This window comes from Canis lupus, chromosome 9, assembly GCF_003254725.2.
Source record: "Canis lupus dingo isolate Sandy chromosome 9, ASM325472v2, whole genome shotgun sequence".
In the NCBI taxonomy this organism is placed as follows: Eukaryota; Metazoa; Chordata; class Mammalia; order Carnivora; family Canidae; genus Canis; species Canis lupus.
In genome coordinates, this window is record NC_064251.1 from 14698646 (window position 1) to 14719904 (window position 21259).

The following is a 21259-nucleotide window of genomic DNA, read 5'->3' on the forward strand; positions in this document are numbered from 1 at the left end:
GGGCAGAGTGGGCAGCGTCAGGCCAGAGGATTGTTGCCAGGCGAGGCCTGTGAACTGGGAGGGTGCCCAGCTGCCATGGGGTCTCTCCCAGGCCATGTGGCAGGTCAGTGTCTTCTGTGTGGGTGTGACCGCGGGGCCGGTGATGGGATGAAGGCGGGAAGGCGTGTGGCCAGTGACAGGGTACAACCGATGGGTGTGTGCGCGTGTGTACATGTGTGTGCTCGCACGCTTGCACTCCCACCCACACGATGGGGCCGAGGAGCAGCTGAGGGTCAGCAGGGATGAGCAGAGTCATCCCCGTGGAAACACGACTCCCTGGGTGATGGTAGGGAGCAGCTGGGCGGCCAGGCTCGGGGGCGTGGCCGGCTCTGCCCAATGGCTCTGGCCTCTCCCTGGGCCGCCCTCCCCACCTGTTGACCAAGCCGCAGGGAAGTGCTGTGCTGGCTGGGGCAGGGGCACCACCAGGCATCTGCGCCCGATGAGACAGGCTGCCCTCTGATGTAGGAAAAGACGTTAGGTTTCCAAGCCGACGGCCACGAAAGAATTCTTGAGACGCCTTTGATGCAAAAAGATGATTTTATTAAAGCACGGGGACAGGACCTGTGGGCAGAAAGAGCTGTATCCGGGTCATGAGGGGTGGCCCTTTATAGACTTCAAGTTGAGAGGGAGTTAGGGAGAGCGTCTCTAAGGAATTTTGGAAGCAAGTTTTCCAGGACCTTGAGGGGCTAGCTATTGTTGGGAAAGGGTCATTTATTACCGTCTAATAAAACCTGAGTCATGAAACTCTTCAGATGTATATTAGTGGGTCACACACTTGGGGGATGATTGCCAACATGTATCTTGGGGGGTAGAGATAAAAGAAATTTCTGACGGAATTTTTTTTTAGAGATTTTATTTATTTATTCATGAAAGACAGAGAGAGAGAGAGGCAGAGACATAGGCAGAGGGAGAAGCAGGCTCCATGCAGGGAGCCCCATGTGGAGCTCAATCCTGGGACCTGGGACCCAGGATCACGCTCTGAGTCCTGAGCCGAGGGCAGATGCTCCACCACTGAGCTACCCAGGTGCCCCTAAAGGAATTTTTATGTGTTAAAGTAGACTTACAGGATCCTGGGGGTCGGGCTAAGCTTGCTTTTTGCCTTTAGCAAAGTATTAACATCGAGGCAGTTGAGTTGCTAGAGGAATGTCACTCTGCCTGTTTCAAGGACTTGCCAATGGGCTCTAGATAGTAAGGAAATTTAATAATTTCTCTTTTGCCTTTGTTTCCCACATCACCCTCCAGTGTAGCTCCACGTGCCTCTGGCGCGGTCTGTCTGAGCCCCTGTGTAGAGGGGTGGCTCTGGGGTGTCTAACCAGGCATGCCTTGCCATGGTTCATGTGACTGGGCTACAGTGGTCCCCTGTGCCTGCCTGCTGATGTGGGCCACTCCCCAGGGCCTTTTGGAGAAGTGAGCCACCACCACCCTTCCACAGGGAATGGGCTCAGGAGGGCTGGGCCAGAGTGGGGTTGTCAGGAGAGGCCAAGGGACAGTCCACACAGTTACCACAGGCCTCCAAAACTCCGGTGGGTGCCTCTTTATCTGCCCCATCCACACAGGGACCACCAGCCAAAAACAGTCCCTGGGAGCTCTAGCCCTGCCCCCACCATTGAAACTGTCCATGTCTTTATCCCTTGTGTCCTCCTCTTCCACATTAGCATCTGCAGGCTCTCCTGACATAGCTTGCATCCTCGTCCTCCAGCCGCTCACTTGCCCACAGGTTGGATCCCACAGATTCCACGGGAGGTCGTGGGTGGAACTCTGCAGAGCCTGGGTCCCTTCCTTCTTCCCTCTCCTAGCCCAACATCATGCTTCCCCACAGCTCGGGACAGGGTAGCCCACACCACACATCTTTCTTTCCCCTTCCCTCCAGGCCAGTGGGGGCAAATACAGGCAGATGCACTATATTCTCCTTTCTCATGTCTTGGCAGACGTCACTAATCAATCACAGCCATCCTTTTGCACCAAGTCTGGCTGCAGCCTCGATGGTTGCTGCCTACATCTCTAGGCAGCTCATAGCAGCAGGTCCAAGTCACCTCTGAAGATGGAATCCATTTGCCATTCCTGCTTTAGGCTTCTCCCACCAGTCCCTTCATCTAGCCCCATACGCGGTCCTCAGACCCACCTGCACATTCATATCTGACTCCTTTCCACCTCACTGCAGGATAGAGGCCACTTGAGCATAGCCAGCTGTGGTTCTCTCTGTCCCCATAGGCCGAGGCCACACAGTTCCAGAGCTTGGGCCCAGGAGGTGACTGAGGGCACTGGGGCATTGCCCCCCCAAGTCTCCACACCGAAGAGGATCCAGTTGGTTTGCTGTCATCCTGAGGGCAGCCAACCCCCTGCTGGGGAGAGTATGGTGCCGGTTGGGGGGTGATGCTCTTATGTCCAGCACCTGTGCAGCAGCGGCACCCAGGCCTTATAGGCACATCTCCCAGTCCCGATAGGGCTTGCACACTGACTTCCCCAGCCTGGCACCAAGGCAGGGAGGAGGTGAGTAGCGGACAGCAGGCCCGGGGCAGGATAGCCGCCCAGCCCCTGGGGGGCTGCACACTGCAGCTGCCCCAACTCCCCACCACCCTCCTGGCCACTGAGCCCAGGATGCGAGGATGGCCAGCTCATCTATGCCCACTCTGGTGCCTCTGGGCCCTGAGAGCCTGCGCCCCTTCACCCGGGAGTCCCTGGCGGCCATAGAACGGCGGATAGTGGAGGAGGAGGCCCGACAGCAGCGGAACAAGCAGATGGAGATTGAGGACCCTGAAAGAAAGCCACGCAGTGACCTAGAGGCTGGCAAGAACCTGCCTCTCATCTACGGAGACCCTCCACCAGAGGTCATCGGTATCCCCCTGGAAGACCTGGACCCCTACTACAGCAACAAGAAGGTCTGGCCGGGTAGAGTTTCCTCTCCCTGCTTGTCCATCATCCATCTGTCTGCCTGTCCCTAGACCTCACGGCGCTCTCTCTGCCGCAGACCTTCATTGTCCTTAACAAGGGCAAGGCCATCTTCCGCTTCTCTGCCACACCCGCTCTCTACATGCTGAGCCCCTTCAGCATCATCAGACGTGGTGCCATCAAAGTACTCATCCACTCATATCCTGCCCAAGTGGGGCGAGTGCAGGTGAAGGAAGGGGTTGGGGATGGGGAAAGCCAGGTGCTGTAGGCGAGGAGGCCCTCCATCCCCCCATTCCTCCCCACCTGCTCCCTTACTTTCCTTGACTCTCCCCCTGACGCTGTTCAGTATGTTCATCATGATCACCATCCTGACCAACTGTGTGTTCATGACCATGAGCAACCCGCCTTCCTGGTCCAAGCATGTGGAGTGAGTACCCCCCTCCTCGGAACGCCCCTCCCCAGGTCTGGGACACAGCCCACTCCATGGGTCTGTATTCTAAGCATGCCTTGAGTGGCACTGCTCTTGCCTTCCAGGAAGACACCCACTGTAACTGTCAACCCCATCAACACTGTAAGCCCCCGGGGTGGTGCACACTATCACTCTCACCGATATCAACACCATAGTTCATTTTTGTGACCTCCCTCCTGAGAGGTCCATCATTGCCACACCTGGCCCTGGCCACCCTCTCCCCACCAGGTACACATTCACAGGGATCTATACCTTTGAGTCCCTCATCAAGATGCTGGCCCGAGGCTTCTGCATTGATGACTTCACATTCCTCCGGGACCCCTGGAACTGGCTAGACTTCAGCGTCATCACAATGGCGTGAGCAGGGCCTGGAGGGCATCCTGAGGTTGAGGAGGGTGAAGAGGGGAGCAGTCTCAAGAAGGGTAGCTGAGTGGGCCGACCCACTGGGAGGTGGACTGCTAGTGGGGGTGATGGGCAGGTGTGCAATGAGCTGCCCAATTCTATGGGCTGCCATTCCTGGGGTCTGGCTTGAAGGCAACTCCACATGGCATGTGCAACCACACGTGGCAGCCCAGGGCCCCAATCCCACAGGCCCTCACATACGGGAGAGCTGGGCTGCCCTTGCCACTCCCTGCTCTCAGCAAAGCTCCTGCACTGTCTTCCCCAGCTCTCAGGTCTCAATAGGAACCTTGGGGTCTGATTTGGCCTTCCCCCAACCCCTGTGGTAACCCCAACCACAAGGAATTCCAGAGGAATCCTCATTCTGGGCCTAGAGAAGCTGTGATTTCTGCCCTAACATCCATTTCCGACTCTGATACAGCCTTTACTCCAACCCCCCTGCCCAGGTACCTGACGGAATTTGTGGACTTGGGCAACATATCAGCCCTGAGAACCTTCCGAGTGCTGCGGGCCCTGAAAACCATCACAGTCATCCCAGGTACTGGAAAGGAGCAGAGACCCTCTGCCTAGGCCAGCAGGCCTCCCCCGCACCCCACCCCACGTCCAGGCCTGGAACCTGACACTCAGGTCCTCCAAGAGCCTGACCCAGGGTCACAACACTCTCACACCACAACCTGGACACGGTGGGGGGGAGGGCATGGCCAGGGAGGAGCAGGGGCTGGAGGCTGGAGGATAGGCATTCGAGAGGCCGCATAACAAAGTAGTTAGAGCACAGACTCTGAGCCAGACTACCTGAGTTCAAGTCTCATCTCCACCACTTCCTAACTTTGACCTTAGGCAAGTGGTTCAACTTGTCTATGATGCAGTTTTCTTATCTATAAAATGTGTGTAAAAAAAAAAAAAAAAAAAAAAAAAAATAAAATGTGTGTAATAATAGTACTGCTCATTGGGGTGTTATGAGGATGAAGTGTGCATGGAGAGCATGTTAAATAAGATGAACAGACTGGGGAGAGCAGAGACCTCCCACCGAGAGAGAGAAAGGCAATGAGTGATGGAAAGGCCCAGCCTCCAAGTGCCAAATACAGAACACGCCACAAACCCACTGAGCAACCAGGCCAGGGCAATTCCAAAGTAGTGCATCAAGAAGCATGAAATACATAGAAGCCAGGTCACCCAGACCCTCAAAAAAGCACATGGAGAAACCAGACACAGTTCCCAAATGGACAGAAAGATAGTCTGAAAAGGGATGGAGAACAGACCCTGGAAGGAGTGATTAGATCTGAATGCTAGAAAGTCCCATAGTTTTCCCCTAATGCCCTCAAACTGTGGCTAAGGAAGGTCTTGAGAGGGGAAGTGCTTCCCAAAGGCCACACTGTACACTGGCCAAGTGAGTGAAGGCCACAGTATTCCGTAACACTATGCTTCCAGCATCCTCAGAGCTCGGAGGGTTTTAATAAGGTGGCTGTTTTCCACATCAAGTTAAGAAAAAGAAATGAACTGATATGGAAGTGTGTGTCACTCTGATTAGGCCCAAAGAAGTTATGGCTCTTCCATAAATGATGGGAATCCATCCCTGGAAGTCTGTAAGATTGTCTATGCCTTTGTCTGTCCAAAGGGGCGGTTGCAATACTATCTCCTCCTCAGTCTAAAGCTGCTGTTCCTTGGGTGTTACAGGCATTATAAGAAAAAGGGGTCTGTCGTCAAGTAAGTTAAGGCAACATGGTATGAAAATTTTGCTTGTTTCTGCAGGACTTTGGTAGGATAATCCACAGTCTTGCTCTGAGAGCAGAATCTAGAACTGAGTCTTTCCCAAACATTTATTGAACCCCTCCCTTAAAGACACAGCTTGGGAGATCAGTGTTGTATAGGACATAGTTTGGGAGTGTTGACCTGGTGACATTTCTTCAACTCCACCATGTGTCTTTGCATTGCTCTATGAGTGAGGCAACAGCCAGGAAAGGCTTTATAGTACATTCTTCTAGTGGCTGAGACTGTGGCCATTTAAAGGCTCCACATCAAGGATGCGATCAGAGAAAGGTGGAACTCATTTGGGAAGCCTTCAGGGAAGTGGTCAAGTCAAGCCTTGAAGGAGATGCAGTAGGCAAAGGCTTGAGGGGATTGGAGAGTGACTACTCTTACCTTCCTGCCGGTCAGGGTTGAAGACGATTGTGGGGGCACTGATCCAGTCGGTGAAAAAGCTGTCAGACGTGATGATCCTCACCGTCTTCTGCCTGAGTGTCTTTGCCTTGGTGGGCCTGCAGCTCTTCATGGGAAACCTCCGGCAGAAATGCGTGCGCTGGCCCCCACCCTTCAATGACACCAACACCACGTGGTACGGCAATGACACATGGTATGGCAACGACACGTGGTACAGCAACGACACGTGGTACGGCAACGACACATGGAACAGCCATGAGAGCTGGGCCAGCAACTACACCTTTGACTGGGACGCCTACATCAATGACGAAGGTAAGAACACAGGCTGGGGAGGCCGGTGGGATCTGTCCCAGCCCCAAGGACAGCCCCTTGTGAGATAAGTAGCAGGGGGGCACTTAAGCTTAAATCCATCCCTTGCCAGCTTGGGGAACCTCTGACAAGTCACTTGGTCTCCCTAACCCTCAGAACCCTCACCTCTAAAACTGAGGCAACAATGCCTTCCGCAAAGGGTGAGTGTGACAGTGACTGCCCCGTGGTTCTGAAAACCCTCCAGCTTTTGCTATGAAAAGCAGCAGCCCATAGTGCCCATTCCCCTAACCTTCACACTCCCTATTTTCCTCCATAACACGGCATGCTGGCACCCTGGCAGGGCCACCACCCCTGAACCCACACACTCACCTATTCACATGCCATCCTTCCCAGGGTCACACGCACAAGCCGCACATGCTCACACAGCCACGGTTAGTCCACACAAGGCCTTCTGGCAAATTAGAAAAAGGTACTCCTTCAGCCTGGCCCCTGGATTCCAGTCCCCCCTCCCCAAGTCAGGGGGCCCTGCGCAGGTGTGTGGTGGCCATATGCATGCACACACGCACTATCCGACCATCTGTGCCCCTGCTGCATCCTGATGGCCCATCCACACATGGGGGGCACTGAGCTGACACGACTTGCCGCTGAGCTCCCTGTAGTGTATCTACCCAGAGACTTAATGGAGGGGCAAGGGCAGCCAGAGAGCCTCCATCTGGTGCATGTGGTCCACACAGACGTGCCCATGGGCGTGCGATGGGTGCATGTGTCCACAGTGTCTCCACGTGAGTGATATGTTTCCTTTGTGGCCTCTGACTCCCAAAGGGAACTTCTATTTCCTGGAGGGTGCCAATGACGCCCTGCTTTGTGGGAACAGCAGCGATGCTGGGTGAGTGATACAAGGGAGTGGGAAAAGGTGGCCCAGAGGTTTCAGAAGATGGGAGTGGATTAGGGACAAGAAAGTGGGGGCCAGTGGGAATGTAAGGAACACCCATGTGAATGGAACATTTCCCTGTTTGGGGGACACAGACAGGACTATAGGATTTTTCCTCGGGATCCCCCATCTGTCCCTCGGCTGGAGTTCTCTTCCCTCACTAACACCAGCACCCCATTTTATCCCCAGGCACTGCCCCGAGGGTTATGAGTGTATCAAGGCTGGACGGAACCCCAACTATGGCTATACCAGCTATGATACATTCAGCTGGGCCTTCCTGGCTCTCTTCCGCCTCATGACCCAGGACTACTGGGAGAACCTCTTTCAGCTGGTACTACTGCCCCCACTCTGCTTCACAGCCCCACAACTACCTCCCTCCAGCCCACAGCCTCCTCAGGGCATGGCAGGACCAAGGCCACTTCTTCCCTGTAGATGGCTTTTTGGAGCCCTCTGACACTGGGGACCTGCCCACATCTGAGCCACAGCCTCTCTTCCTTCACCCCCTTTGCCATAAGCACTGAGATCTGGGCCTGGCACAGACCCCCAGGCCTCACAGTAACCAGTAGGGTAGCTTAGAAATTCAACTCTGCCCCTACACAATTATTTAGCTTCTACTATTTGCATGGTAGGCAGGTTGAGTCTGGAGCAGCAGTGCCTTCTGGTCCCTGGTAATGTTTCTAACACTGAAGATACTCATGAGAATAATAATAATGGCCACTATTATTTGTTGAGCTCTTATTAGATTCCAGGCACTGTAGCAGCTGTAGGATTCATGTTGACCCCAAAGCCCTGTTCACCAATTTTTTTTTTTTTAAATCCTGGCTCTCTGATCTTAAGATGTCTGTCTCAGGTCCTCAGGGCTCTCTGAGCCAGGAGACCAGGAAAGTCTGGGCCCCAGGTGCATATTCTGAATGTGGCTTAGCCTGCCAAGGATGGCCATACCCTGCCTCAAGGTCCTCAAATCACCAGGCTCTGTGAGCGACCCTCCCTGTTTACCTATCTGGGCAATGGGTATGTGGAGAGGGATGGTGGGTGAGAGCAGGCAGGGTGCCCTGTGATGCTCCCTCTCTTTCTCCCCCTACTCTCAGACCCTTCGAGCAGCTGGCAAGACCTACATGATCTTCTTTGTGGTCATCATTTTCCTGGGCTCCTTCTACCTCATTAACCTGATCCTGGCGGTGGTGGCCATGGCGTATGCAGAGCAGAATGAGGCCACACTGGCTGAGGATCAGGAGAAAGAAGAAGAGTTTCAGCAGATGCTGGAGAAATTCAAAAAGCAGCAGGAGGAGCTGGAGAAGGTGTGGACTCAGGGAGAGGAGGTTGAGGATCCAGGAATCTCCCTGGCCCTCAGCCTGGCCTCTCCTGCACAGGCTGAGGGTGAAGGAGAGGCATGGGCTAGGGGCTGCAAGGCAGGGTGAGCTTAAGGCCCCAGGCTGGAGGTTTTGGTGGGATGGGAAGCAATAGAAAGAACATTCTGCAGCTCTGTGCCTCAATTTCCCTATAAACAATAAAGAATCTGGGGTAGTTAAATCTGAAGTAACCTTCCAGCTCAAATATCTATGGTCTTGGGATTCTTTCTGGGCAGGATATGGGCCTAGGGAGAAGTGAATCCTGTTGAGGCCCCCAGGGTGCAGCTGCCCATTTCCTCACCACCTGAATAGAGGGTCAGTCAAGGCTTCCAAGAATGGGAGGTCTTCAGGGATGGTCTCCAACTTTGGTCCCTACCCTGGTCAATCTCATCACCACCAAAGTCACCCCCACAACCTGCACCGAGCTCAGCACAGGACAAGAAGAGGGGCCCCCTCATAAAGAGAGACCCCTGTTAGTCCATCCACTGGGCTCTGAGATGGACTCTGTGCCTACCACCCATGCTGACCCACAGGCCAAGGCCGCCCAGGCTCTGGAAGGCGGGGAGGCAGATGGGGACCCAGCCCACGGCAAAGATTGCAATGGCAGCCTAGACACATCGCTGGGTGAGAAGGGGCCTCCAAGACAGAGCTGCAGTGCAGACAGTGGTATCTCAGATGCTATGGAAGGTAAGTGCTTGACAGCCCTATAGGCATGCCATCCTACGTGTCCTGACAGTCGGGCCACTTGGGCTCCTGGGGGTGGGGGTGGGGCTGGCTGGGCCCAGCATTGGAAGGACAGTAACTTAATATAGGTATCGAAGAAATGTCCATGATAAATATAGTCCTGGTGTAGCCTGGCCCAGTTCTGGATACAAGGCCAGGCTGCTGTGGGAACTGGGGGCTTCTGGAAGGGCTTCAGAGGCTACCAAGGTAATGGGGAAGGACAGGATAATATTAACCAAGAAAGCTCATTGTTTTGGAAACTGGAAATCCTGCTCCTCAAATGTCTTCTGGGCAGAAGTTAAAGGTCAAAGGTCAAACTCTGCCCAGGTAGTCACAGATTCCCCCAAATCTGCATATTGCTCTACCATGTCAGGGAGAACAGGATAAGGTAACAAGGACAGGGTGGATAGACACAAACAAGGATGGATGGATGGATGGATGGATGGATGGATGGATGGATGGATGGATGAGTGGGTGGGTGGATGGATGGATGGATGGATGGATAGATGGATGGATGGATGGGTAGATGGGTGGATGAATGAATAGATGTATGGATGGGCTGAAAGATTAATGAATGGAAGAGACATGGTGTATGGATGGAGGGGAGGAAAGAGGGGAGGGAAAAAGGAGGAGGGAGAAAGGAGGGGAAGGAGGAATAAAGGAAATCTGACATGGAAGAGATCTGGTCCCCTTCCCAGGTCCCCCTCCCCTTCCTGGTGCCAGGAAGGACTTGGAGAACCTAGAGGACTTTGCAGATCTCTGGAGGGCACCTTCTCACCCAAACTTGTAGGACAGGCATCCAGGTGTCTGTGCCCTGCCAAAGAATGCCCCAGAGGGTGTTCAGTGTTACTGGCTGAGGAGGTCACTCAACACTGCCCTAGCCAGGACCATTGCGAGTTTTGGGTATCAGACACTGTTTCCAACACCTGCAGTGATTTGGGGGTCAGCAGCTTGAGGATGGAGCTGTTAGTATCAGACTAGAATCTGAAGCCTTTGAGAGATCCAATTAGCTCATTTGCTGGGGTGTCCCAATCATGCACTCAAACCCAGGTCTCCATGTGACTTCCCCGACTCTTTCCTCATCTATGTCATGGGGGCATTATTAATATTTCTTATAAATTTCCAATGGAAGGGAGAGCCCTCAGGGGGATCCTCAGTCTGCTCTGAGTAGCACTGGCCAGCAGAAGTGGAATGGGACTCAACCTTCTGCAGTGGCCTCCCACCTCTCCCTGGGAACCCTCAGAGATCAGATGTCTCCCCAGCCAGCCAGGATCACAGCCCTAGACCATGGGCAGGGGGTGGGAGTCACTGAGGGGTGGGTTCTGTAAGGTATGCCAAGAAGGCCCAGCCTGAGGTGGAACATTAGAAGGGGCTTCAGGTAGGGCTGGGGGTTTAAGGAAGGGAGCATGAGTGGGCAGGGTTTGGGCCATGTGGGCGGGGCTTCCGGGGACAGGTCTTCAGGGTGTCCCAGGGAGAGGGGACCTTGAAGTCAGCCTGGCTGAGGGGATAGGTTTGAGATGTGGAGTTCAAGGGCCAGGCCTGGAAGGTGGGGAAGGGAAGGAGGACCCTGGGGGTGAGGGTCCTCATCAGGTGTGTTTCTACCCTACTCCCAGAGCTGGAAGAGGCCCACCAGAAGTGCCCACCGTGGTGGTACAAATGCGCCCACAAAGTGCTCATATGGAACTGCTGCACCCCCTGGATGAAGTTCAAGAACATCATCCACTTGATTGTCATGGACCCCTTTGTGGACCTGGGCATCACCATCTGCATTGTGCTCAACACCCTCTTCATGGCCATGGAGCACTACCCCATGACAGAGCACTTTGATAACGTGCTGACCGTGGGCAACCTGGTAGGGAGGGGACATGGAAAGGTGTCATTCCCAGGCAGGACAGGAGAGGGGCCACAGGGCCCCATGGGGCCATCTGGACTGTGTGGCTATATAGGGCATTCTTGGGGGGCATATGGGGACAAGCTGGGCTTATTCTCCCCACATACGGGGGGCATGAGTTAAGATACAAGGGAGGTACATGGGGTGATCCATGAGATGTGGAATTGAAGTTTTAGGGTATTTGGAGGCAGAGAGAGTAGGGATAAGGTGCTGGACATTTTAAGATCAGGCCCTATGGTCTGGGGTCCAGGCCATGCCCTGGAGGCAGAAGTGGGGGAGTCGGGTGATAGGTATCCCCTTTCAAAGGTTGTTATGGGCCTAAGAGGGATGGAAGGACCTGAAAATGGGGGCATACAGCTTTGGGCCCCCAGGCCCAAGAGGCCCCCCTGGGGCATGGTCCCCCAACCCAGCCCCCTGCCCACTACCATTTCTCCAGCATGGCCAGGCCAGCTCCCCTCGGGCCTTTCCTGCCTGGCTATTGTTGACACACACTGATCCGCCTGCTTATCCCTGCCCATTAGGAGCATTATCACCTCATTCCCAGCGCCCGTGGAGGCTGACAAAGGGAAAAAGCCGCCTTAACCTCCAGCCCTACACCGCCCTTTCCAAGTCCCTTAGAACTTTTTCCAGATGGCCAATGGGCAAGGTGTTCCCCTCACCCTGAGGATGAGGAGAGCCCAAGGAAAATAAGATTTGGGGGCCTGCAGCAGTGTGAGGACTTTGTGGGTGACATGGGCATCAGAGCCTGGACTCCCAGCCTGTGAGGCAGGCACTTCTATCCCATGGAGATGTCTGAAGCAGCCATGCCAGACCAGGCTAGAGGGGGCAAGGGTGTGCTCTGGACTCACAGTGCAGCTGCTGGGGTGTGCGTGATGGGCCCAGCCTGCCACCTGCCCACCCCCTGCCCACCCCTTGCCCGCACTATACTACTGTCTGGCCACCTGCTATGGCCAGGGACAGCTCCTGGGCGGGGTTCAGCATGTGCCCAGGCAGGCTGTGGACCAGGGCAGCTGGTGCCCGGCAGGAGGGGGGCTGTGCCCAGGGAGCTTTCAGAGGCTAGGCAGCCCTTACACCCCTGCACCAGGTTCATGGAGGGCAGCTCGGGTCTTCTCATGGATCCCTGACCTTGCCCCCTTTTGGCTCCTACCCTAGACTTCTGAGTCCATCAAGATTTGCTGAGTTCTGGGACTCTTGCTAATCAGGGTAGAGCAGGTAGGGCATAGAGACAGAAAGACTGAATTAAGCACCCCAAGACCTGGAGTTGAAGCCTGACTCATTCCCACATGGGTGGCGTGAGACAGCACTTGCCGCTTAGCTCCCTGAGTCTCAGTGTCCTCATGTCTGGGGCAAGTGACAATCACTTGCAACTCCATAAAAATTGGCGTCCCAGTGAGGTCTGAATGTGAACTACCAAGTGGTGCATGAGTGCTAAATATTATGATTGGGGTGAGGCCCCAAGAACTGAAGTGACTGGCTCATGATCACAAGCCCAGAAGCAGATGGGTTCAGGTCTCTCTCAGGGTGGTACCCACTCTGCCCTGTGGCTTAGCCGTTCCACTCTTCACTCACACACGCACACGTGTGGGCTGTGGGGACCACTGCCTGTCCCCACTCAGGCCTCCAGACCCCTCCCCTCAGGCCCTGCTGGCTCTGCCAGAAGGTGGGAGTCAGTGGGGAGACTCCCAAGGCCCTGTGCTCCCTGAGGCTCTGTGACGTGGACCGCACCCCATCCCGCAGGTCTTCACTGGCATCTTCACGGCAGAGATGGTACTGAAGCTCATCGCCATGGACCCCTACGAGTACTTCCAGCAGGGCTGGAACATCTTCGACAGTATCATTGTCACCCTTAGCCTGGTGGAACTGGGCCTGGCCAACGTGCAAGGGCTGTCCGTGCTCCGCTCCTTCCGACTGGTGCGTGAGACCCCAGGACCACGCTGAGGCTGGGAGGAGTGGGGGGGACGCAGGAAGATGGGAAGAGTGAGCCCCAAGAAGCCACTTGTGTGTGCCACCCTGCCTCTCAGAACCTTTCTTACTGGAAATGGGGAGAAAGAGAGCCCACCCCTCCCCTTATCACATAGGGTTGCCAGGGACCAAAATGAAAACCCGGGGAGCTGACATTTGGGCTTGACTCCTTGGTGACCTTGGGTGACAGAGACCATATTGCAGACCTGAAGGCTGGGACTCATTAGAGGTGGAATTGGGAATCTGATTTAGTATCCTTTCCACCATCCCATGGGAGCACTTTTATATATTTTTAACTTTATTATGGGACCTGTCATTCATCCACAAACCTATAAAGTATAATGAACTTTTGTGTACCTTTCACCCACTCTGATGGCCATCAACATTCTATAGTCCTTATTCTATCTGTCCCCCACTTTTTATTTATTTATTTATTTAGTTTTTAAGATTTTATGTATTTATTCATGAGAGACAAACAGAGAGGCAGAGACACAGGCAGAGGGAGAACCAGGCTCCCTGTGGGGAGCCTGATGTGGGACTCAATCCTGGGACTCCAGGATCACGTCCTCAACTGCTGAGCCACCCAGGCGGTCCCTGTCCCCCACTTTTTATGGGGGGTGGGGAATACATCAAAGTAAATCCTGACATTATGTCACTTATAAACACTTCAGTACGAATCTTTAAGAGAAGACTCTTTGTTTTGAACACATAAAGTGGATGAGGTGGTCGGATAGGAGTTTTCCCATTTAACAGAGAGGCAGACTTTGGCTCAGATCACTCGTGAGGCAGGGATTTGAATTGTTCTAGAGAAGTCTTTCTCCTAAGGATGAGTCTTCCCCAGGTTGGGCCTAGGTGTGGGGAGGTGGCAACCTGGGCCTCATCCCCCCCTGCCCTCCCCCTGCCCGGCAGCTGCGGGTCTTCAAGTTAGCAAAGTCTTGGCCGACGCTGAACATGCTCATCAAGATCATCGGCAACTCAGTGGGCGCTCTGGGCAACCTGACGCTGGTGCTGGCCATCATTGTGTTCATCTTCGCCGTCGTGGGCATGCAGCTGTTCGGCAAGAGCTACAAGGAGTGTGTGTGCAAGATCGCGGCCGACTGCAGCCTGCCCCGCTGGCACATGAACGACTTCTTCCACTCCTTCCTCATCGTCTTCCGCATCCTGTGCGGGGAGTGGATCGAGACCATGTGGGACTGCATGGAGGTGGCCGGCCAGGCCATGTGCCTCACTGTCTTCCTCATGGTCATGGTCATCGGCAACCTAGTGGTGAGTTGGGTTGGATGGCTGGCTCCTCGCTCCCTCCCCCTCCCGACCCAGGAAACCCAAGCATATGCAACATGTCCCCCTCAATTATTTCCTTTCAACTGGGCTTCAGGGGCCTTTACCGTGTGGGTGAACTGTATGAAATCACTAATAAGGCAATTTTATATGGTTTAACCCAGTGACTCTCCAATTGTAACCAGCTTCAGAATCAACTCTGACATTCCCAGCCCCACACCCACAGAGTCTGATTCAGCAGCTTGGGGCCAGGGCCTGGGAATATGCATTTTTAATAGGCACTGCTGTCTCTGGCCCAGAGCTGACACTGAGTATAGTACTGTTGAAACCTAGTGTTTGGGGCAAAGTAATGTGCTAACTAGAGCCGGACAGGCCCACACTCCAGGCCCAGCTCTGTTGTCATCTGTGTACCCTTGAACAAGTTACTGTTCTCTGGTCAGCCGGGTTCTCTAACTTCACGCAGAAGAAAAACGGTGGGCACCTCACAGGGCTGCTGAGAGGCTTGCCTGGGACTGTGCTGAAAGGTGCCACGCAGGGTGGCACCAGAACTCCTGGGCCTCCTGTCCCCCTGCCCCCCTCCTCAGATCCTGGAATTAGTGTCCAGGAGCTGCAGGGGGACCAATGAGGAGCAGAGGCACTCAGGCCGTGGTCGCGCTGACTAGCATTTCTGTGGTTGGCCCAGGGTGGCGTGTCTCCACATCCTGATGCCCACAACTCCTCCCCTGATTAGGGTGGGCAGCACCCCTGCCAGGAGTGCTGTGCCCAGATGCCCCTTGTAGTGGCCTACGCAGCCCTGAGCCACAAGGAGGGGGGACAGACGCCACACGTCGCCACGTTCTGCAAAGGCCGGTGGAATCCTTGGGCTGCTGGGTCAGCGCTTCTCAGATATCGCTGAGCTCCGGCTGGGGGCAGGAGCCGACCGGCGGGGAGGGGTGTCACCTCCACTGAGGAAGGGACCGTGGGATGAGGTCCTGAGTCCCCAGGGACAGCTAGGCAGGAGACCCCCGGCCAACTGTCCTTGGGAGAGGGCTTGGGGAGTAGGGGGAGAACGAGAAGATGCCCCAGCAGAACTTTGGGGTGGCATCAGGGTGGGTAGCTGGCTCTGAGTAGAAGTTTGTAAAGCTAAGTTTAAGGGCCCAGCATGACTCAAAGGGTCTGTGGTGGCTTATCTGTCTGTATGTGTGTAGACTCAAAACACTGCAAGCCCTCGCTTTGCTACTTACTGACCGGGAAAACTTGAGAAGTTATTTAACCTGTTTCTGGCCTCAATTCTTCCCATACGGGAAATGGGGATGATAATGGTGGTGACCCACTTCCCCTTGTGGTCTGAACGCTCAGCAAAGCACTTGGTCTACAAGGCCTGGGGCGTAGGGTTGGGGGAGTGGTGGTTCAGGTACCTGCCATTGATGTCACCCCCCACCCCACACCCCAGGACTGGGATCCTGCCATATGCCGGTCCCTGTGCAAAGAGCTTTACATGCATTATCCCCAATGCTCTCCACAACCCTGGGAGGTAGGGAACATTGGCACCGTGCTCCCGGGAGCCACTGCCCGGAACCACACAGCTAGCGTGAGACTGAGCCTAGACTAGAACCTGGCGCTGTGTCATGCCAGTAACGGCATCAGTAATAGCAGCCGTGGTAAGAATGACAGTGTCAACATGGGCAGTAACGATGGTGACAGCTGACCTCTATGTGCATTTGTCCAGCATTCAGAGCACTTTCTGTGTATTTATCTCTTAATGCTCACCGCCGCCCCGTGGGGACGTGCTGTTCCATCTCTGTTTTGTAGATGAGGAAGCAAAGGCTCAGGGAGAGAAGCTAGTAACCTGCACAGGATTTGAACCCAAGCAGTCTGGCCCCAGGGTCTGGAACCCCCTGCACTTACACTGCCTCTGAGTGCATGTCACACACACACACACACACACACACACACACACACTAATGAGCACACATACACACACACCACCGATACTCTTTCCCAGCCTAGCTCTGCCCTCTCTCACTTTGCTCAGAGGGACTGGAGCAGCCCGGGGAGGTGACACTGTCAGCTCCTTCGGCACTGTCCCCACCCCAGCTCAGGCCTCTGCCAGAAGGCACAGAGGCAACCTGCCAGGGAGTGGGGGGCCCCATGTCCCTCGCATCCTGGCACGGGAGGACTTCCTCTGGCCTACTGTGAAGAAGAGGAAATGATGAGGTCCTAGGTAACCCACCCTTCAGAGCCCCTGGGGGAACATGATGTTCATCCCCCTTCCCTGCAGCCCTCCTCCCCACGCCTTGCCTGGGGCAGCTATTTCTGTCCCAGGCAGGAGCCGTGTGCAAACCCGGCTGACCCAGAGAGCAGCTAATTCCCATCTCAGATGTGTTTCTGGCAACTGGATGCCTCCCCCCGACAAAGGGAAAGAAAGACCGATAGCTTTGGTTGGGGGCAAAGGCGGAAAAGTAGCTGGGGGGTATAGAGATGGGGAGGAATTGGCCCAGCACCTTCTCCCCGTGTGTGTGTGTGTGTATATATATATATATATACATATATATATACACTCACTTTGAAGACACTGTGCTAACATGATAGTTAAGGCAATGATAAAAAGACCTTGGAGGACCCTGGTGAAAGCCAGGCAGTGAGAGGCACATGGAGAAGTTGGTCCAGGGTGGACATTCCACAGGCGCCCCTACTCCTTCATGTCCACTCATACACCTAGCCCTGTCCCAAGGCCCCTAGAGTAAGACCCGGCCCTGCCTCTGGCTGACAGGAGCCAGGACTGCGCCCCCCACTGCTCTAGCTCTGCTTCACCTTCCTCCTCATTCCCTGGGGGAGGGGGGGATAGACTGTGGAAGGTAGAGCCATCACATTGCACAACCTCTGGGGCTGCCATTCACACTGTAGTCTAAATGAATGATGTCCTCTAAAGTTGTACCATGACTGGAAACCTGGATTCTAGTCCTGATCATTCTGTATGTCATAGAGGACATCATTCCACCTCTCTGAGACTCAGTTTCCTTATTAATAAAATGCCAAGCTGGCCTCAGAGTTAATCATACTTTTCCCTGTACCTTGTACCTTCTGTCATTGCACACATAACAGCCAACATGTTTTGAGTGCCTACCGTGTGCTCTGCTCATATTGATTTTTTAATCCTCACAACAATACGAGGAGGTGGGTACTGGAATCCTCCCCATTATACACACAAGGAAACTGAGGCACAGAGCAGTGATAGGATTTGCCTCAGGACACGTTGCTAGTAAACTGGGCTTCAAGGCCGAGCAGCATGGTTCCAAAGCCTGTGCACCCCAGTCTCCATTGCCATGCAAACCCACTGCATTGTATCTGTTTGATCAAATGTCTCTACTAGGTTGGAGCTCCCTTACACCACAGCGGGAGAGGCTCAGTAAATGTCTGTCCCTGGAAAATAAAGCTGGAGACTAGAGGGGTGGACCAGTAGCCTCTTGAGGCTTTCAGTAGGAAAATGGGAAGAAAATGAAGTGGAGCAGGGAATCCCAAGGAGAGAAAAGTGGTGAACAGCAGGAGGCCAAATGCCCTTCCCAGAGCAATAGGGCACATGCATCTGAGCACCGGGGAGCACAGGCTCCATTAATGGACAGGAAAAGAAGGCTCAGCAGATTCAAGGTCCCAGTAAGTTCTGGAAACTCAGAGACGTGAGCCCTGTTCTTTGTTCTGCCTTCCCCAGCAGTGGAGGTGGGGGACAGAGTCCTGGAAGGAATCCCTGTCTCCCAGTGGGCAGCCCTAAGGTCTTGCAGAGTCCTATCGTGCGCCTAAGCCTCAGTTTCCTTTTCTGCAAAGCAGGGGTGATGGTAACATTCCTCGCCTCCCCAGGCAGTTGTGAGGATCCCATTAAGTGATTTCCTCTTCCGTGCCGCACATGCAGCAGGTCTGCTTAGAGGCCTGAGGCCCCTTGTGCTGGCAGAAGGTGGCACCCTGGGTGGGGGTGGGGGGGTGTCCCGAGGCTGGGCTGAGTTTCCTCCCGACCCCTGCTGCCCAGGTCCTGAACCTCTTCCTGGCACTGCTGTTGAGCTCCTTCAGCGCCGACAGCCTGGCCGCCTCGGACGAGGACGGCGAGATGAACAACCTGCAGATCGCCATCGGGCGCATCAAGTGGGGCATTGGCTTTGCCAAAGCCTTTCTCCTGGGACTGCTGCATGGCAAGATCCTGAGCCCCAAGGAAATCATGCTCACCCTCGGGGGGCCCGGGGAGGCCAAGGAGGCCCGGGAGGCCGGGGAGGCCGGGGAGAGTACCCCAGGGGACGAGAAGAAGGAGCCACCGCCCGAGGAGGACGACAAGGACCTGAAGAAGGATAATGACATCCTGAACCACGTGGGCCTGGTTGATGGCTCTCCCCCTAGCATCGAGCTGGACCACCTCAACTTTATCAACAACCCCTACCTGACCATTCACGTGCCCATTGCCTCCGAGGAGTCCGACCTGGAGATACCCACAGAGGAGGAGACTGACACTTTCTCAGAGCCCGAGGATGGCAAGGTGAGCTTGAGGGGGCTGGGGAGGGGGGTCAGATAGACCTGGCTTCAAATCTTTGCATGACCCTAGACAAGTCACAAATCCTGAGCCTCAGTGTCTCCATCTGTAAAATGGGGCAATGGCACCTACCTCAGGGCATAGCAAGGAACATTATGTGAGAGGCTGTGCATAAGCACCTGCAGTGCTGTGCATGTGACTGTCCATTATTCCCATGGGCCCAGCCTGTCCTTCCCTAGTGTCCCCTCACTTTGGCTCTGCACCTCCAACGTGGACACCAGCAGGTGGTGCTCTTGGACAGGTTGTTCCTACCTGTGGTACCTTAGCTCCAGGGTTGGGACCCAAGAGTCCTCTCCAATCCCCCTCTGGGCTTGAAGTCCCTCCCATTATCCCACTGGGCTGGTCCACACCTCCCAGTGCAGGCCAAAGTGCTGGGTCTGGGCTGAGGATCCCAAGGGGTGGAGAGGGCTGGGGGGCCAATTGGATTGGGTACAAGGAGAGCAGAGAGCTGGGCAGTCTCAGTAGTAGCCATGACCTACTCACCCAGAAGATGCCCCCCTCCTCCTGCCCCTTCCCTGCAAGAGTGACAGAGGGGCTGGTAGTCACCCCAGGAGCTCCCCAGGGGAACTGACTGTAAGCCCCAAAGCCCATCCTCCAGCTCTGGCAAGGGAGGGACCAGCACAGCCGCCCCCCCACCCCGTCCCCCTGCACCTCATCAGCCCTGGGCCTGGCTGGGCACTGGAGTCCGAAAGAACTTTGCCCTGAAAGCTCTTGACTCCTTATTCCCCCCAGATATGTGTCACGCTGACTTACAGGGGGCTGAGTGCCTGCCAAGCTATAAATACCCAGGGAAATGTGGCACCAACCTCGGTATGATGAGCGGGTGTGGGGGAGGACTGGACAGCACCCAGGGCCAGGACTCTGGGGCTCTCAAGGGGGCAAACAGGACTCCAAGGGTGACTGTGGGAGTTGGGACACACAGGCAGGGCAAGTGGCATAGTGGGTGCCTTGGCTGACCTAATAATGCTTGCCTCAGTTTCCCTTTCTTTCAACTGGGCACAAGGAAACCTGTGTGACTTTCTGGTTACCCTTTTGGATCCAGAGTTACCCCCTCCCAAGCCGCCCTCTCCATCTTTCCCTTCAGGGTCCTCCACTCCAGCCACGAAGGGGTCCCCTGGAGGAGGGAAGCTAGGTCCAGGAACACTGGCCCCAGACAGCACCAGCAAGAGGTGCAGGAGGCCTGGCCGGGCCAGAACAACAGCCTCCCCCACCCTGCCCCACTCCCATCAGGTTCCTTTGGCCCCAGGCTGGAGCTTCTGCTGGGGAAAGTTTTCCATTCTTTCTGGATTCCTCAGCCCCGTGGACCCTGGGAATGGGAAGGCTCAGAGCTCAAGGACACTGCATGCCATCACCTGTGGGTCAGGGCAGCCCCGGCTCCGTTCTGACCCCTTGTGCTCCCTCAAAAGTCCACTCAGGCCTCTTACTCCGCTGCTCCACTGCTGTCCCCACCCCATTCTTCCCAGGACCCCCCAGCCCAGATCAGCCACTCCACACCACCACCCCCTTGTCTCCAGCCTCCTCCCTTACCTGATGCCCTCACCTGCCTCCTTGTGTCCTCATGATCTCTTCCCAGGCCTCGGCCCTGCCCCGCTCCAAGTCTAAGTGCCGCGGGGCAGGACCACAGCTGCCTTGGGCACTATGGCTCTTCTGCAAAGGCCACAGTGCTGGCTCCATGAGCCAGGATTCAGTGAATGAATGACTGAGTAGGTCAGCTCCACCGCCTCTTTCTCCTCTCCCTTCTGGTCTCTCCCTTCTGGTCTCTCCCTGCTGGCCTCCCATCCTGACCTCCTCCGTTTACCTGGTGGGAGGACCCAAGGGTCACGTGACCCTGTGGTCCCTGCAGAAGCCACCGCAGCCCCTCGATGGGAACTCCTCCGTCTGCAGCACCGCGGACTATAAGCCCCCTGAGGAAGACCCCGAGGAGCAGGCTGAAGAGAACCCCGAAGGGGAGCAGCCTGAGGAGTGCTTCACGGAGGGTGAGGGCAAGCCTGCGTGCGTGCACCCCCACCTTGCCTGGTGCCTCCCCCAGCCCAGCAGCCCCTGGAAGGCACAGACCATGCCAAGCCCTGTGGGGGGCAACAGCCCTGGCCCAGCGCCAGACAACTGCCTCCTCAAGGACATCTGAGGATGTGCATCACCAAAAGCATGCAGAGCCTCCCTCCCCCTCCCCCACCAGATGCTCCTGGGTCCTGGGTGCTGACACACCCTGGGGGGGAACACAGCCCCGGGAAGGGGCATCAGAGCTCGGGATGCCTCCCAGCCCCTGACATGCTGAGCCTCGAGCTTGGCCGTGGGTATAGCACCGTCCTGG

The 21259-nt window shown here is 55.4% G+C and overlaps 1 protein-coding gene across 8 annotated transcripts in view; it reads left to right on the forward strand.

Moving 5' to 3' along the window:
* The window catches only part of SCN4A (sodium voltage-gated channel alpha subunit 4), a 44204-nt gene that overhangs the window by 13162 nt on the left and 9783 nt on the right, over positions 1–21259 (forward strand). For 7 of the 8 annotated variants that reach the window (XM_049113973.1, XM_049113974.1, XM_049113972.1 and 4 more), the window contains 15 exons: positions 2251–2918; positions 3008–3125; positions 3265–3355; positions 3626–3754; positions 4243–4334; positions 5951–6265; positions 7085–7148; positions 7383–7524; positions 8282–8491; positions 9076–9229; positions 10879–11117; positions 12894–13067; positions 14028–14384; positions 18397–18894; positions 20792–20924. In XM_049113973.1, coding sequence (XP_048969930.1) covers positions 2646–2918; positions 3008–3125; positions 3265–3355; positions 3626–3754; positions 4243–4334; positions 5951–6265; positions 7085–7148; positions 7383–7524; positions 8282–8491; positions 9076–9229; positions 10879–11117; positions 12894–13067; positions 14028–14384; positions 18397–18894; positions 20792–20924 — 2989 coding nt within the window. In that variant the 5' untranslated portion in view covers positions 2251–2645. Of the gene's footprint in view, positions 1–2250; positions 2919–3007; positions 3126–3264; positions 3356–3625; positions 3755–3783; positions 3820–4242; positions 4335–5950; positions 6266–7084; positions 7149–7382; positions 7525–8281; positions 8492–9075; positions 9230–10878; positions 11118–12893; positions 13068–14027; positions 14385–18396; positions 18895–20791; positions 20925–21259 lie in introns of those variants that run through there. The other variant, XM_025436685.3, reaches the window with a different exon arrangement.